At 45.4% G+C, this 14,074-nt stretch overlaps 2 protein-coding genes across 3 annotated transcripts; one reads left to right on the top strand and one right to left on the bottom strand.

Annotated features, from left to right (window-relative positions):
• Positions 1–302: 302 nt before the first annotated feature.
• Positions 303–7,214, bottom strand: mcm6 (minichromosome maintenance complex component 6). The gene is made up of 18 exons (XM_044134826.1): positions 6,949–7,214; positions 6,663–6,809; positions 6,390–6,500; positions 6,231–6,318; positions 5,979–6,140; positions 5,736–5,901; positions 5,500–5,648; positions 4,482–4,632; positions 4,250–4,391; positions 4,020–4,161; positions 3,830–3,937; positions 2,560–2,715; positions 2,217–2,345; positions 1,760–1,924; positions 1,530–1,653; positions 1,066–1,236; positions 813–952; positions 303–698 (listed from the first exon to the last, which is right to left on the bottom strand). The coding sequence occupies exons 1-18, from the start codon at positions 7,044–7,046 to the stop codon at positions 588–590; spliced, it is 2,460 nt and encodes an 819-aa protein (XP_043990761.1). The 5' UTR covers positions 7,047–7,214; the 3' UTR covers positions 303–587.
• A 1,031-nt stretch (positions 7,215–8,245) lies between these two features.
• On the top strand, positions 8,246–13,675 carry eif2b5 (eukaryotic translation initiation factor 2B, subunit 5 epsilon). 2 transcript variants are annotated; one of them, XM_044134817.1, is made up of 16 exons: positions 8,246–8,539; positions 8,748–8,872; positions 8,989–9,174; positions 9,268–9,445; positions 9,667–9,747; positions 9,823–9,900; positions 9,983–10,295; positions 10,382–10,527; positions 11,053–11,197; positions 11,275–11,376; positions 11,457–11,558; positions 12,161–12,251; positions 12,336–12,459; positions 12,535–12,660; positions 12,743–12,853; positions 13,404–13,675. In XM_044134817.1, exons 1-16 carry the CDS (start codon positions 8,381–8,383, stop codon positions 13,464–13,466), a joined length of 2,130 nt encoding a protein of 709 aa, XP_043990752.1. In that variant the 5' UTR covers positions 8,246–8,380; the 3' UTR covers positions 13,467–13,675. The 2 variants fall into 2 exon arrangements, with proteins under 2 accessions (XP_043990752.1, XP_043990754.1); XM_044134819.1 differs by lacking the exon at positions 8,246–8,539 and adding an exon at positions 8,576–8,665.
• The last annotated feature ends 399 nt before the right edge of the window (positions 13,676–14,074 follow it).

Raw genomic sequence — 14,074 nt, 5'->3', positions numbered from 1 at the left:
GAAAAGTTCAAAATTTGCTAGAAAAAAGTTTGAAACATCCAAAATTTGCCCAAAATTATAAAAAAAAAAAAAAGTTTGAGAAGTCAGAAATTAGGAGGGCGTTCTAGTAGGTTTTTCTAGTTCTGAGCTCAACCAGAACATAACATAATGAAAACAGTGTTTCCTGCTGTTGCCAGTGAACTGAAATGACCTAAACCCACAACAGTCTGTGGAGAGTCCATGCCACGCTGCACTGACGCAGTAACAGGAAACGATTACAAATAAACTCTCCCATGATAATTGAAATGCACCAAGATGGATCAGTTTAAGAAAACTTTATTAGTTGAACCAATATTCCTCACTCTTCATGTCATAATAATAATAATAATACAGCTTGATAACAAGTTTTAAGTGTCGGTATTTGTCTATCATACAGTTCCACAACACAACGTTACAAAGTTCAGAAAAGCTTCAACGGGCAGCGTTTATTTACAACATCCCACTTTGCTGCCACTCAAAATGTAATCTTTCTACAGCAGAGAGAAACTCAAACATCTGGAGCCCTCCGACCGCACGCGGGAGCATCAGCGAAACGCGCCGGACGTCGTTCAGTCCTCCAGGATGTAGTTGGGGTTGACGACCAGGACGCTGTCTCCGTCCGAGCTCTCGGACTCTGAGCCCCTCAGCCCGGCCTGAGACAACTCGATCAGGATGTGGTCCTGACGGGGGAGGGGGTAAAAAAACAAAACAGAAATAAGAGTCATGCATCCAGAAACCAGCGTGAAGACGACGAGATTTGGAAATGCTTTTAAAATAGTAAGAAGCTGACTCACGTAGTGGACCAGCCGGTGAATGACCTTCTCTATCAGCCCCTTCCTGTTGATGAGTTCCTCCTCGGAGTCGATCTCCGACTCGATCTCCTTCAGGTACCAGTTAACCACCGCAGTCTTCTTCAGCTCCTCCTCTTCTTCAGCTACATTATGAATTAAAAAATGGCAGAGACACGGGGATGAGCAACGTGTGTGTGTTGGAGGTAGATGTGGTAGAATAAATCATTTATTGTAAATACGACAGGGTGCTCCTCACCGTCCTCTGCTCTGCGCAGGTGCAGCACCAGCAGGTTGGAGACGCGCTTGTACTCGGCGAAAGACAGACGGAGAGACGGCCTGGGCTGGGCGCCGAGGCTTGCGTGTCCGTTCACGCGGCCGTCAGCGTCTCCGTTCGCGTGGCCGTTGACTCCGTTCGGGACGTTGTTGCCTACAGAGGGGAAACGCGTTACTGCACTCCAGCAGGCGGCCGCACGGCGGATTAAAATGAGCTCAATACTTTCGATTCTGTTTATTTATTTAATTTTTCCAAGAGCAATTTTGTTTAGACTTCTTCCTGCATTTTATTTGTGTGTAAGGAGTGTGGCTAAATGTTTCTGCATTAAAAATCCCTGTATATAAGCTTCGAACTGAGTTAAAAAAAAATAAAAGTACAAAATACCAAATCTCATCGTTCAATCAACCAGTGTGCCCACCACCAAAACTTTGAACTATTGACCGTACCATCCTCCTGCTGGGGCTCTTCCTCAACGTCTTCCTCCTGCTCCAGGTTGATGTCGGGCGTCTCCACCCGGATGATGGACTTGTTCAGAAGACGGAAAGCTTCCTTCACGTGTTTAGGCTGCACCTGGTTGCACGAAGAGACGGAGCGGAGCTCACGCAAATGAGACACCGCAGGAGAAAAAGGGGGAAACGTGTCCTGGAGAGATTTCGTGCGAGTGTCTGCGCCTTACCTCGTCGCAGCAGTGCATGCGCGCCATGGCCTCCGAGAGGCGGATCATGCTCTCCAGCTGCCGCACCGTTATCCTCCAGGCGGACTTGGAGACGCTGCCGGAGCCGTCGCGCTGACGGAGGCGCTTGTACTGCTCCACGATGAACTCCTCCGATTCGCTGGAGATCTACGGTGGAACACAGAGACGACAAGCATCTTTAGTAGAGCTTAGACTGACTTTAACGATAGTAAGTAAACCCAACACAATGTGAGATTTTAGTACTTTCTTCTTTAGACCCCCATGAAGTTAGCAGTGTAACTTCTCCCTCGTATTGAACCAAGCAGCAGGGGTTCGAATACGTTTGCCAGACTGTTACACCAGACACTGAGAGACTCGACGTCAAGATCCATGGAGTTTGTTTAGTTTCTACAATAGGCCAAGAAGTAAACGATGACAGAAGGAGCTAGGCTCCGCCTACCTTGGGCTTGAACTGCCGGGCGAAGAGCAGGTATCTGCGGATCTCGTCCAGAGAGTAGAGCCTGTCCACAGACTCCTCCACGCGGGAGTGCAGGTCCACAATGCGCCTGGCGATGGCGTAATCTGTGACCTGGGAATAAAACAAAAGTCGATTAGATCAGACGACTTCTTCTTTTTTTTCTTCTTCTTCTACAGAAAAAACAAGGATACAAGAGAGACGGGAGAAACACCGCAGCTTGAAAAACAAACAAGCAATTTAAAAAAAAAAAAAAAAAAAAAACAACAACCCAAAAATAAAAAATGAACGACAGGATGAAACGGCGGATAAAAAGCAGAGGGCACACCTCGTTGCATTCGTCCACCAGGATGAAGAAGAGGTCGAAGCGGCTCATGATGGGGGCAGTCAGGTTGACGTTCTGCTTCAGGCTCTTGCTGCGGTCGTAGCGCCCGCTGACGGGGTTGGCGGCGGCCAGGATGGAGGTGCGGGCGTTCAGGGTGGCCTGCGGCGAGAAGAGGACGAGTCTGAAACCGCTGCCAGCCAGACTCCTCTACTCTACGTAGAGTACTCTGTTAAAAGTATCCCAAAGGTTTTGGGATACTTTTAACATTTCAGCCACAAAGTTCACAAAGTATTTTAGGTGAGAAACTAAAAACACAAACTTGAAAGTGGAAGGAAAATAACCGCAAGCAGCAGCAACTTAGCATAAACTGTACAAACTTAAATTTTGCATTTAAGACAAAATCCCTTCTTTGTCTCTCTAAATATGTTCGACCCAGAACTCCTCCTAGCGTTAGCTTTAGCTTACCCTGGTTCAAATTCTGTAAAAAACAGACAAAGAGACATATTTAGCATCGTTGCTCTCTCATTTTCAGAGGGTTAATTAGACAAGAAAGTCAACTACTGATGTTAAGTCGAGCAGAAATGGCTGAGCTTTTCTCCTGTTGAGTTTTTTTTAAGCTACATCTGATCAAGGGTTCACCAAAGTAAGTTTTTTAGGCAATACATTTTTTTTCATTTTATTTTAAAAAAGATTTACGTTTTTCGTTCAGTTTCATTTTTTAGAAATTTTTAATCTCCCCATAAAACTATGACCAAATTTCCTGTCCTTGCTATAAGTTTTTTAAAAAAAGCCCACAGCATGATGCTCCCACTGCCTTGTTTGACTGTGAGGTTTTTACATGTTGGCCAAAAGGTTCCTGTGGCCAAAGTTTCGGTTGTACGAGTCCTGGCCTGCCACAAAAACACTTTTTTTTTTGGACGATGCATTGTTCTGGAAATTATTGCGATAAAAGATAATGTTGTTGTTTGGAGACTATTTTCAAGTAATATAGTGATAATGGCACAACAATGGAAGTATACCTTCACAATGAACAAAAAACCCCAAAAAACTGGAAGATATTTTAGATATGCAAAATAAAACACAACCAAAATGAATAACTAAAACTGAAATAAAAAAACACTTACAACCAAAACCACAAAACCGATGAATTATAAACAAAATTTCCCTTAAAAAAAATATTTATTAGAATGGAAACCAATCTAAATTTCAATCCATCATAACTGGTTCATCGCCTACAGCGAGAAAATGTGGACACGTCTGAGGGGTTGGTCACCTTGACTCCAGCCTTGGTGATGCTGATGGTCTGCTGCTCCATGGCTTCGTGGATGGCCACCTGATCCTTCAGGTCCATCTTGTCGAACTCGTCGATGCAGCACACGCCCTGAGAGCAAAACACGGGCCGTTACAGAGCAGGACGTCCTGCCAAAGGACAACGAGACGCCTACCAGCTCCTGAACCCTCACGTTGTCGGCCAGCATCAGAGCTCCGGCCTCGATCACAAACTCGTGGGACTCCTCGTCGCGGACCACCGCCGCAGTCAGACCCGCGGCGGTGCTGGCCTTACCGCTGGTGTACACTGCTCTGGGACTGAACTCCTCCACGTGCCTGAGCGAACACACAAACGCACAGGTAAGACGGTTAAAGTCTGACTAGAGGCGAGTTGACGTATTTTTTTTCCGAGCACGCTCCATACTTGAGGAACTGGCTCTTGGCGGTACTCGGGTCGCCGACGATGCAGACGTTGACATCTCCCCTCAGCGAGGTTCCCTCCATGGTCGTCTTGGGAACGCCTCCAAACAGCATGAGCAGGATGCCGCGCTTCACCTCGTCGTTCCCTTAAACATCAACCATAAGCAGTCAGCTGAAAGGTCAGAAGGAAAAAAAAAAAAAAAAAAAAAAATCCTGGCGGAGGCTGGGGCTCAGACCGTGGATGGTAGGGAAGAGGCTGGTGCACAGGTTGTGGTACAGGTTCTTGTCCTGGCTCATCTCAAACACTTTCTCCCACTCCTTCTCCGTCATCTGGCTCTTGATACTCTCAGCTGTTTGCTCCTCGTCACGCAGCTCCTTCCCTCCGAACTGCAATAAGGAAGAGGTGAACGGGGTGCCAAATTTAAGACTTTGTAAGACCTTGAATGAAATTTAAGACTCCCCCCCCCAAAAAAAAGAAGAAAGCTAGCTAGCATGGATATGCTAACAGGTAGTACCAGTAGCCTGAAGACCTCTAAGCAAGACAAACTTTTGCTAGACAAAAAAGTTGCGTGAGAGAGAAAGGAAACAATACATATAGAAGATTGGGAATTTTATGATAAAATTTAAGACCTGTGATTAATGTATTTCAGGCAATGTTTTTATTATTATTTAAAATCATCTTAAGGCCTTAATTTAAGATTTTTTTAAGGATGCATGGACACCCTGGTAAAGCTGTCAAAGACACCAATAGTCAAGTGACCAATGAAGTTCATGGATGTGAAATTCTGACGAAAGTTGAAAAACATTCAGCTTTGTCATTCGTTAACCGATGTCGTACTAATCACCCATTAATTTAATTTCGCTTTGGGATCAATGAAGCATCTCTGAATTGAATTTGAAAGATGTAGAAAAGCTAGCTAGCTAGTTAGTGACAATATATTAGCAGCTACTTAAAGGGCACCTCAAGAATCAGAATGCAATTAAGAAATGTGAACAATACAAACTTCTGCCTGACAAAAGTCCAGTGAGGAAAAAAAAAACTACATATAAAAGATTAAATAATTATTTAATGATTACATTTATTTAAGACCTGTGATTAACATATTTAAGGCCAACTTGTTTTTTTCTTTTTTATGAATTTAATTCATCTTATGCCCTTCATTTTAGATACATAATAATAGATTTTATTTATAATGAAGTCTAATATTATATTTTGTATCTCAGAGGATTTTAGTTGAACTGCGTGTTTCTTACTCGTGGGTTAGTTGGGGCCACATTACAGGCCAGGAAGGCCAGTCTGTATGACAACTCTCTCACTCCCAGAGCCTTCAGTCCTCTCAGCCCCTCCGACTCCAACCCCTGAGGACGTCCAGGAACACGGGTGCTGGTCTCCGCTCGCACGCCTAAAGAGATTCAACCCATAAAAAACGGTCACTAAAGTCCACACGGTGATATTAGAAGTGCTTCAGCGCCTGGGTCTTAACCCATACCAGGAGTGCTGAGCTGGGAGACGTCCGGCACGACGATGAGGGTCCCCGTGAAGTCGCAGCGGTCTCCGGCCTGAGCCGTCTCCACGGCCTCCGCCCTCAGGATGATCTCCAGCGAGCGCGGGATGGAGCCTCGAGGCAGCTCCGCCTGTGTCTCCTGGATCCGCACCTGCACGCGCGAGAACGCATCAGACGCCTGTGGGCTGAGGGATCGTGTTGGGAATGCGAAAACCTCCTTCAAGCTACCTTCTGGAAATCGATGAACTTGGATTTGTGTGTGTCGAGGTGGAAGCGAGAGCGGTTGTTGCAGACGGGGTTCCTGCAGATGGTCGGCGGGGAGTATTTGAACTGCTGAGGGACGTCTTTGATCACCGCCTGGCAGTCCATGCACAGGAAGGTGCCGCTCACCTGCAAAAACAAAAAACACAGGAAGCAGAAAATCTGTTTAGGTCACTGGTCAAAGCGTCAAAAACGTCAAAGTGATATGAGTCATCCTACCAGCTCAGGGTGGACCGGGTGCGTCCTCACCACCTGACCGCTGATCTTCACCAGGGCGCCAATACGCATGGAGGACAGCTCACGGATCCTACGTTACAGACAGTAAATGAATACGCTACGACCTCAAAACCAGGTGATTGCGGACCGGACGTGCCTCACTTGTGTCTGGTGGGCAGATCCTCAATAGCAACGTAGAACTCTTTGTTGAGAGGAACATTCCCATGATCCCGGGCAAAGTTGCGAACAGCCCGGCAGAGGAAGGGATACACCCTGGAAACAAGTATAGACCTCGATCAGTCTGGGGTTGTGATGGTGGATGAGGCTGCTCCAGATGGGTTGGTGGTTCCAGCTCCGTCAGCTTCCGTTGTCGTTTTGGTTGTGTTACAATCCAGTAGTTTGTGAATGAATGTACGCTTTACCATGTTGGCTCACCTGTAGTACTCCTCCTGGATAGTGGTGGCCAGCTCCTGGTTGAAGCCCTCCAGGTCTACGAAGCTCACCAGCAAGGTGTTCCTCTCGGGCCTGATCAGCTCCTCGGCCTCCCGCACATACTTCACCTCCCCATCCCCGGTCTGAAACCTGCTCAGAACATAAAACTCTTATCAATACAGCAGTCCAGGCCTCCGTCGTCGCAAATACGAACCCCACGTGTTATCATGATCAAGCGAGAGCCCTACACACAATGCAGCACCTAGTCCTCGTCTTATCCTCCACTTACTCCTCTAAGAAGGCCTGGAATAACTTCTGGCATTTTTCGGCCAGTTCGTCCTTCACGGTCGTCCCGGCATTCTCCGCGGTTGCTGTGGCAACGTCCATGATGCAACACCTTCAAAACTGTAGGCAAAAGACTTTGAGAAGCACAATGTGAGAAGGTTTCCGCAGCGGACAGTTCGTCTCTTCCTCCGTTCCTTCAGCACGCTCCCCTGCTGACAAACAGAGAACTGTTTCGCGCGAAAAGTTAGACCACGTGACGTTTGGCGCGCCACTCTCGGCCAATCGGAGCCGCCTTGTAAATATTTTTTCCGGTTTGTAGCCAAACAGAGGAGGAAACGTCAAATGACGGGTTGTTCCTCTGCGTTTTCACCGCGGCGCGGCGTGTTTCCTGCTGGTGTTCAATGGTTAAAAAAAAAAAAAAACTTGTCAAAAAATAAGTAAATGACTGTTAAAGTTTTATTATATTTATTTAACACAATAGCTTTCAGAATGGCTAAGGATTAAACTAGCAATTAGCTTCCAGTGGCTTTGGAACATATTAATTTATAAACAATACACGGAAATCCATCCATTTATTTTAATTTTCCATTAAAAAGTGAATGCCAGCATTAACATTAAATGATCAAAAGTAAAGCTATTGTGATGCTATTTACTGTGAATAACTGCGTTTCACAAATTGAGCATGTTTAAAGTAGACTTTGCTGACCCTGAAGATAAAATTAAAGCTACATGTACTGCTTTGTAGTCAAGAATTTTGAACATTACACACACACACACAAACACACACACACACACACACACACACACACACACACACACACACACACACACAGAGGACCCACGTTCTCCAGCTCTCTTCAGACGTGATTAAGGGTTGGATTCTTGACGTCATATTCGGGTTCTCTCTTGGCCCGGACCGGGAAGAAGGATCTCGCTGCAATGCCAGAATTAGTAACAAAGACTTTGTGGTATTCTGATTTAGTAATGTAATTATATTAGTTGTGTTACCACGCCACTAGAGGCAGTAGCAGGCCCGAAAAGATGCAACTAAGGAGCAGATTTAGAAGTATACCGAAAGCTACTTAATTTGTTAAAAACCGTGAGCTGCGCTGAAGTAAATAAAGGACAGAAGTTCAAATACATGCTGAGAGTGAAACTCCTTACTAAAGGTGAAGATGTATCACAGATTTCAAAAGAAAATAAAAACGGGAAACCGCGGATAATACAGAAAATAGCGCCCCCTTCACGTCCGGAGTGCAATGTTCCCATTTCCAAATAAGGTATGAGACTGACAGCGATCCGTCCCCGCCTCATTCTGTTTGCAGCGAGGTCTTTCTCGTTTTCTGGCATGCTCGTGCGGCAACGACAACAAGACTGTCCTTTCTCCGCCACCGTAGTTGCTTCTGACGACATAGTTGGGCTCCTGTGAGTCAAACATGGCTAGTAAAGGGGGGAAACAGAGCCGCTCAAGCTCCGGCTTTACTGGGAGGAAAGGTGCCGGGGAGCAGGAGGAGGAGGAGCAGCCGCTACAGGCCGTTTTAGTCGCTGACAGCTTTAACCGGAGGTTTTTCCCGGTGACCAAGGACCAGCCGCGGGTAGGCAGCGAGCTGTGTTAGCTGACGATGCTAATACAGGCTAACTGAGTGATGTCCATGCTGAAAGCAGCGATTCACTCACAAAGATGGAAGCTTGTTGCTGCATGTTTACCACAGACACCTGAGGTTTATTAAGTTTAAGATGTGTTAATATGTAAAAGCAGTTTCGTAACTACTTTACTATGTTCACCCTTAACTCTAATGTCAGGCTCTGCTGCCGCTGGGAAACGCTGCTATGATCGACTACACCCTGGAGTTCCTCACCTCCACCGGGGTGCAGGAAACCTTCGTCTTTTGCTGCTGGATGGCCAGTAAAATCAAGGCCCACTTATTGTGAGTGTATTCATTGTGTGTATGTGTGTGTGCGCGTGTGTGTGCGTGTGTGTGTGTGTGTGTGAGACGTTTGTTCAAAGCTAAGATGTCGAGATGAACCTGATTCTGTCCGACAGAAAGTCAAAGTGGTGTAGACCCTCCTCTCCTAACACGATCCACATCATCACATCAGAGCTGTACCGTTCCCTTGGTGATGTGCTCCGGGATGTTGATGCAAAGTCTCTGGTGCGCTCTGATTTTGTGTTGGTTTATGGAGATGTGGTGTCCAACATCGACATTAGTCAGGCCCTGCAGCAGCACAGGTATGAGACCTGCACCTGCGTTGAACTTAAGATGGATTAGGTGATGAGAGATTACGACTTTTGGGTCATTTTTATTTATCTTTCGCTCCTCAGGCATCGGAGAAAGATGGACAAGAACATCTCGGTCATGACGATGATCTTTAAGGAGTCCTCGCCGGGTCATAGGTCCCGCTGTGAAGAAGATGATGTCGTCGTGGCGATGGACAGCAAGAGCCAGCAGATTTTACACTACCAGAAAACACAGGGGCTAAAGAAGCTGCATTTTCCAATGGTAACTGGCTATTTAAAAAAATTATTACAGTGGAGAAATGGTCATATACCTTGTGGATAATAAATTTTACAAAAATGTCACAATTTTTGCTATGCTTAATTGTAATACTGTATAATCCCTCTAAACGTTTGTGGTTGTGATGATGAGACAAGATATCTAAATGTTGAAGCTTGATGCTTTTTGACAAGCTTATGATGGACGCCCCTGTTTCTGTTTCTCAGAATATTTTCCACAGTGGGAGTGATGAGTTTGAAGTCAGGCATGACCTCCTGGACTGCCACATCAGTATCTGCTCTCCACAGGTCAGTTTTAATCCCGATAGACCCTAATTCTGTGACTGGCTGAGGTAATGTGTGAGCTTTCTCGTTTCCTTTCAGGTTGCTGAACTTTTCACAGATAACTTTGACTACCAAACCAGGGACGATTTCGTCCGAGGGATATTGGTCAACGAAGAGGTGCTGCACATAATTTTCACGTTATATATATTTTTTCCTTTTCCATAGTACCGTGACTCTAATTCTTTGTCTCGGGTTACAGATCCTCGGCAATCAGATCCACATGCACGTCACCAAGGACGGCTACGGCGTCCGAGTTTCCAACTTGCTCATGTACGACTCCGTGTCGTCGGACTTCGTGCGACGATGGTTTTACCCCCTCACGCCGGAGTCCAACTTCACGGACCAGGAGGGACGCAGCTGCACCTACTCTCGCCACAACGTCTACCGGGGATCCGGGGTCAGCCTGGGTCACGGCAGCCAGATGGTGGAAAACGTTCTTATAGGCTGCGACACCAGCATAGGTGCCAACTGCTGCATCTCCAACAGCGTCATTGGCGACAACTGCACCATTGGTGAGCTCTCTAAGCAGTGTTGTCTGGGGAGGAAGAGTTGTGCAAGTTGCGGGGAAAAAAACAATCTTTTTTTTTTTCTGCTCCAGGTGACAATGTAACCCTGGACCATGCCTACATCTGGAATGATGTTCACATTGCCAGTAATGTGGCGATCAGACAGTCTGTGGTCTGCGACAAGGCCCAGGTCAAAGAGGGGGTGACCTTGAATAAGCAGTGTGTCCTGGCATATAATGTAAGTATGTATGTCTGGTCATTGAAATGTAATATGACAGAGTTTTCCTAAAAAAATATACAATTAAAATAAATTTAGTTTACTTTTGTCGTCCAAGACGCTTTTTTGTTTCAAGTGTCCGAACGTTTTGGGTCCTTTATCCGTGGCTTTCCACTGTATTCGCTGAAGTTGTCACCAAAGAAACACTTTAACCCATATTTGCTATCACTGTTAGGTATGTGCATAAAAAAAAAATCTATAATAGATAAACAAACGATGCTTAGCCTAGTGGAGGAACAAGTAAAGCCTGTAGGCCCGCCAGGCTTATAAATGCACTGGGAGAAATTTTGTTTAATGTTTTGAGGAGACGACAATGCCAAACGACTCCACACGTATCTGTTAGGTCAGTTAAAATAACTAGAGCAGTAGGTTTTTGTTTTTTTGGGTTTTCTCTTTTTATAGTGAGGCTTTACCTCCTAGCCCTACGTAGCGGCGATAAATCGTAAACAAACACATTTGCGATGATCGGTGTGGACCGTTTTCCAGGTGGTGATCGGGCCGAACATTTCTCTGCCAGAAGGAACCGTCGTGTCCATGCACCACCCAGATGAGGAAGAGGAGGAGGACGCTGACGAGTTCCTCAGCGATGACGCCGAGGTTGGGCAGAGTAAAGACAAAACCAAACAGAAAAGTGTGTATTATTTCCCCATGATACTCACATGCTCTGAAGTAGTTCACAAGCAGTGGCATAAAGTGTGTTTTTAACAGTTTTTAACCCAGCGGAGGTTGGAGCAGGAGGGAAAGGTTACATTTGGAAGGCCAGCGGTCTGGATGACGCAGAGGAAGAGGAGCTGTCCCAGTGCCTGTGGGGTAGGAGAGCAGGTCTTAGCGTCTCACCCTGACGGCCGCAGGACGTTCGTCCTCATGTCAGTTGGCTTTTCGTTGGCCAGGTTTGGTGTTGAACCCGGATCCTGAGAGCGACAGTGAGGACAGTGAACCCGACGACCCCGATGACCTCATGATTCCCTCACCTGAGATGGACGATGTTAAAGGCGAGAGCTCAGCTGCCCGCTCCTGAATTGTGAAAATTACAATCAGTTCCATTCAGACAGACTATCATGAGGTTTATGGTTCAAATATATATTCCTGCTCATAAACAACAGATGAACAAAGAATTATCCCTAAAACCGAACAGTGAAAAACTTGTCTTATAAATTGCGAACAATTGGGATAGTAACAGTCACTAAGCTAAACTTATTATATTTCCAAACAAAACAGAAAATAACAGCAGCAGAGACATGACTTGCATTGGTCAAAAGTGGTTTGAAGCAGCTACACCTTCAACCACTATTCTACTTTTACTCTACATTTCTTTTCACCAATAGGTGGCGCCTCTGACCTTCATACTAAAAATGAGAAAAGGAAACGTCTGGACTTCTATCTAAAACAAAACTGCTAACAAACATGGGTGATGCATATTGTATGTTGAAGATTTTATAATAACACCACTGCAGAAGTATTTGGCAAAAATATTTCATTTAAAATACGTATTTAAATGAGTCTGGAGAAGAGTCAGGGGGTTTGGCATGAGAAACATCAGGCATCTGTTACTCTGAAGTCCAGAGAGTCATCATTATGGTTTTCTGTACTGCAGTCTTCCAGATGGAGGTGATGGGGACTCTGCAGAGAGGTCTGGAGGAGAACATCGGCTGCGACAACCTGGTGCTGGAGATCAACTCTCTGAAGTGAGCCGAACCTCCGAACCCGCTCACACCCGAGCCGCTTCCTTCACAACCTTTTGTTTATCTTCGCTCTACGTCTGTCTCCAGGTACGCCTACAACATCAGTCTGAAGGAGGTGATGCAGATATTAACCAGTGTGGTGCTGGAGTACCCCTTCCAGCAGCAGGGCCCCAACCTCACTCCTTCACAATACGTTGCTCTGCTTCTACCCGTATGTGTTGCAGCAGACATTTCTCATCAATTTTGGTAGAGAATTGTGGTTTTCAATCCCCCCAACCCCCTCTAGCTGTTAAAGAAATGGGCACCAGTCTTTAAGAACTATGTGAAGAGAGCCCAGGACCACCTGGACTGCTTAGCTGCCTTTGAGGAACACTTTCTGGAGCAGGAGAGCCACTGGCCTGCTATGGTTAAGGTCAGGACAAAACAGAAAAACTGATGTTATCATTTAGGCGATGGCCATCCAGTCTGTATGCGCTGTGCTGTTTGCCTCTAAGGTTCTCATGAGCATGTACGAGCTGGAGATCCTGGAGGAGGAGATGATACTGCGCTGGTTTTCTCAGGGAGCCACGACAGACTCAAGCAGACGGCTCCGAAAGAACCAGGGGGTGAGGAAGAACTCGGGTCAAGGAAACACTGAGATAACAACAACTTAGGGCTGGACGATACGGCTGAAAATCGCATCACAACTTAATTGCTTTGTATCAGTTTATATAGACAATTATTGTTTTTTGGGGGTTTTTTTATATCTGAAATACTGTGAAATTGGTGGCGTGACCCTTACTCTTTAATCCACGGTCGTCACTCCATAGTGTTGTTTTTTTTGTCTAAGCAGTTATAAGTCATGGTTTCTAAACTTGAAACTGCTGCTGCGCAAGTTGCTCAACAGGTTGTTGCTAAGTAACCAAAGAGTGAGTCAGTTCATGCCAATAACCTTGCTTAGCCAGTTGTGAGAGCTTGAGCAGCCTAAGCCTTTCCTCTGCCTACTTTAAAAAAAATAAATAAAAATAGCGTCATATTCTGATTATTTTACTCGTGAAATGCCCTTTTTGGAAATATTTGAAATTTCCTGCCTGCTCCATTCACTGCCTCCGTCTTCATCCCCAAACCTTCAGTAAATCAGTATATGTAACCTTGATTTCTGATGTCCATTTTCAGCTCCAGAAGTTCATCCGCTGGCTAGAAGAGGCCGAGGAGTCTTCAGAAGACGACAGGGAGTAACGTGGAGCACTTAGTGACAGTTTTAACTTATGAACTCTTTAGCATAAGCTGCCGTGTGACGGATGCAGCAGCTTCAATAACCTGCAGAATCTGATCTCTGCAGATAAAGCAAATTATCATTATCACAGACCTCTAACTCACATCCAAAACTCTTGTGATCGTAATGCTTGTAAGAATAAAGAACAAGAGCTCATTCTGCTCAGACTGAATTGTTGCCATTTCTTTGACTTTTCTCCTTTTCTGGAACATAAATGATGAAACTTTCGTTTGGAGTTAATATGTCTGTAAATTAAAACAGTCCTATCCCGTGTCACAAATATCTGTATCTGCAAAAGGACTGGAATCATTTTACGCTGGTAAAATTATTAAGTTTGAACACGAGTAGTACTCGGAAATCTTGACTTTGTTCTTTTTGACTCAAAGTGGTTGAGGCCACCTCTAGCTAGCTAATTAAACTAACTAACTAGCTAGCCTAGCTAACTAGCCTAGGCTAGTAGGCTACTTAGACCTTTTTTGCAACTGTCATGGGTACGTGCAAATTCATCTCCAGGGATGAATTTGCAGGTTTTTTGGTATTGAATCTAAAGTTTAATTTGAAAGTTTTAAAT

The sequence above is a fragment of the Gambusia affinis genome, linkage group LG12 (genome assembly GCF_019740435.1).
Source record: "Gambusia affinis linkage group LG12, SWU_Gaff_1.0, whole genome shotgun sequence".
NCBI lineage: Eukaryota > Metazoa > Chordata > Actinopteri > Cyprinodontiformes > Poeciliidae > Gambusia > Gambusia affinis.
This window is presented reverse-complemented; position numbering and strand designations above follow the sequence as displayed.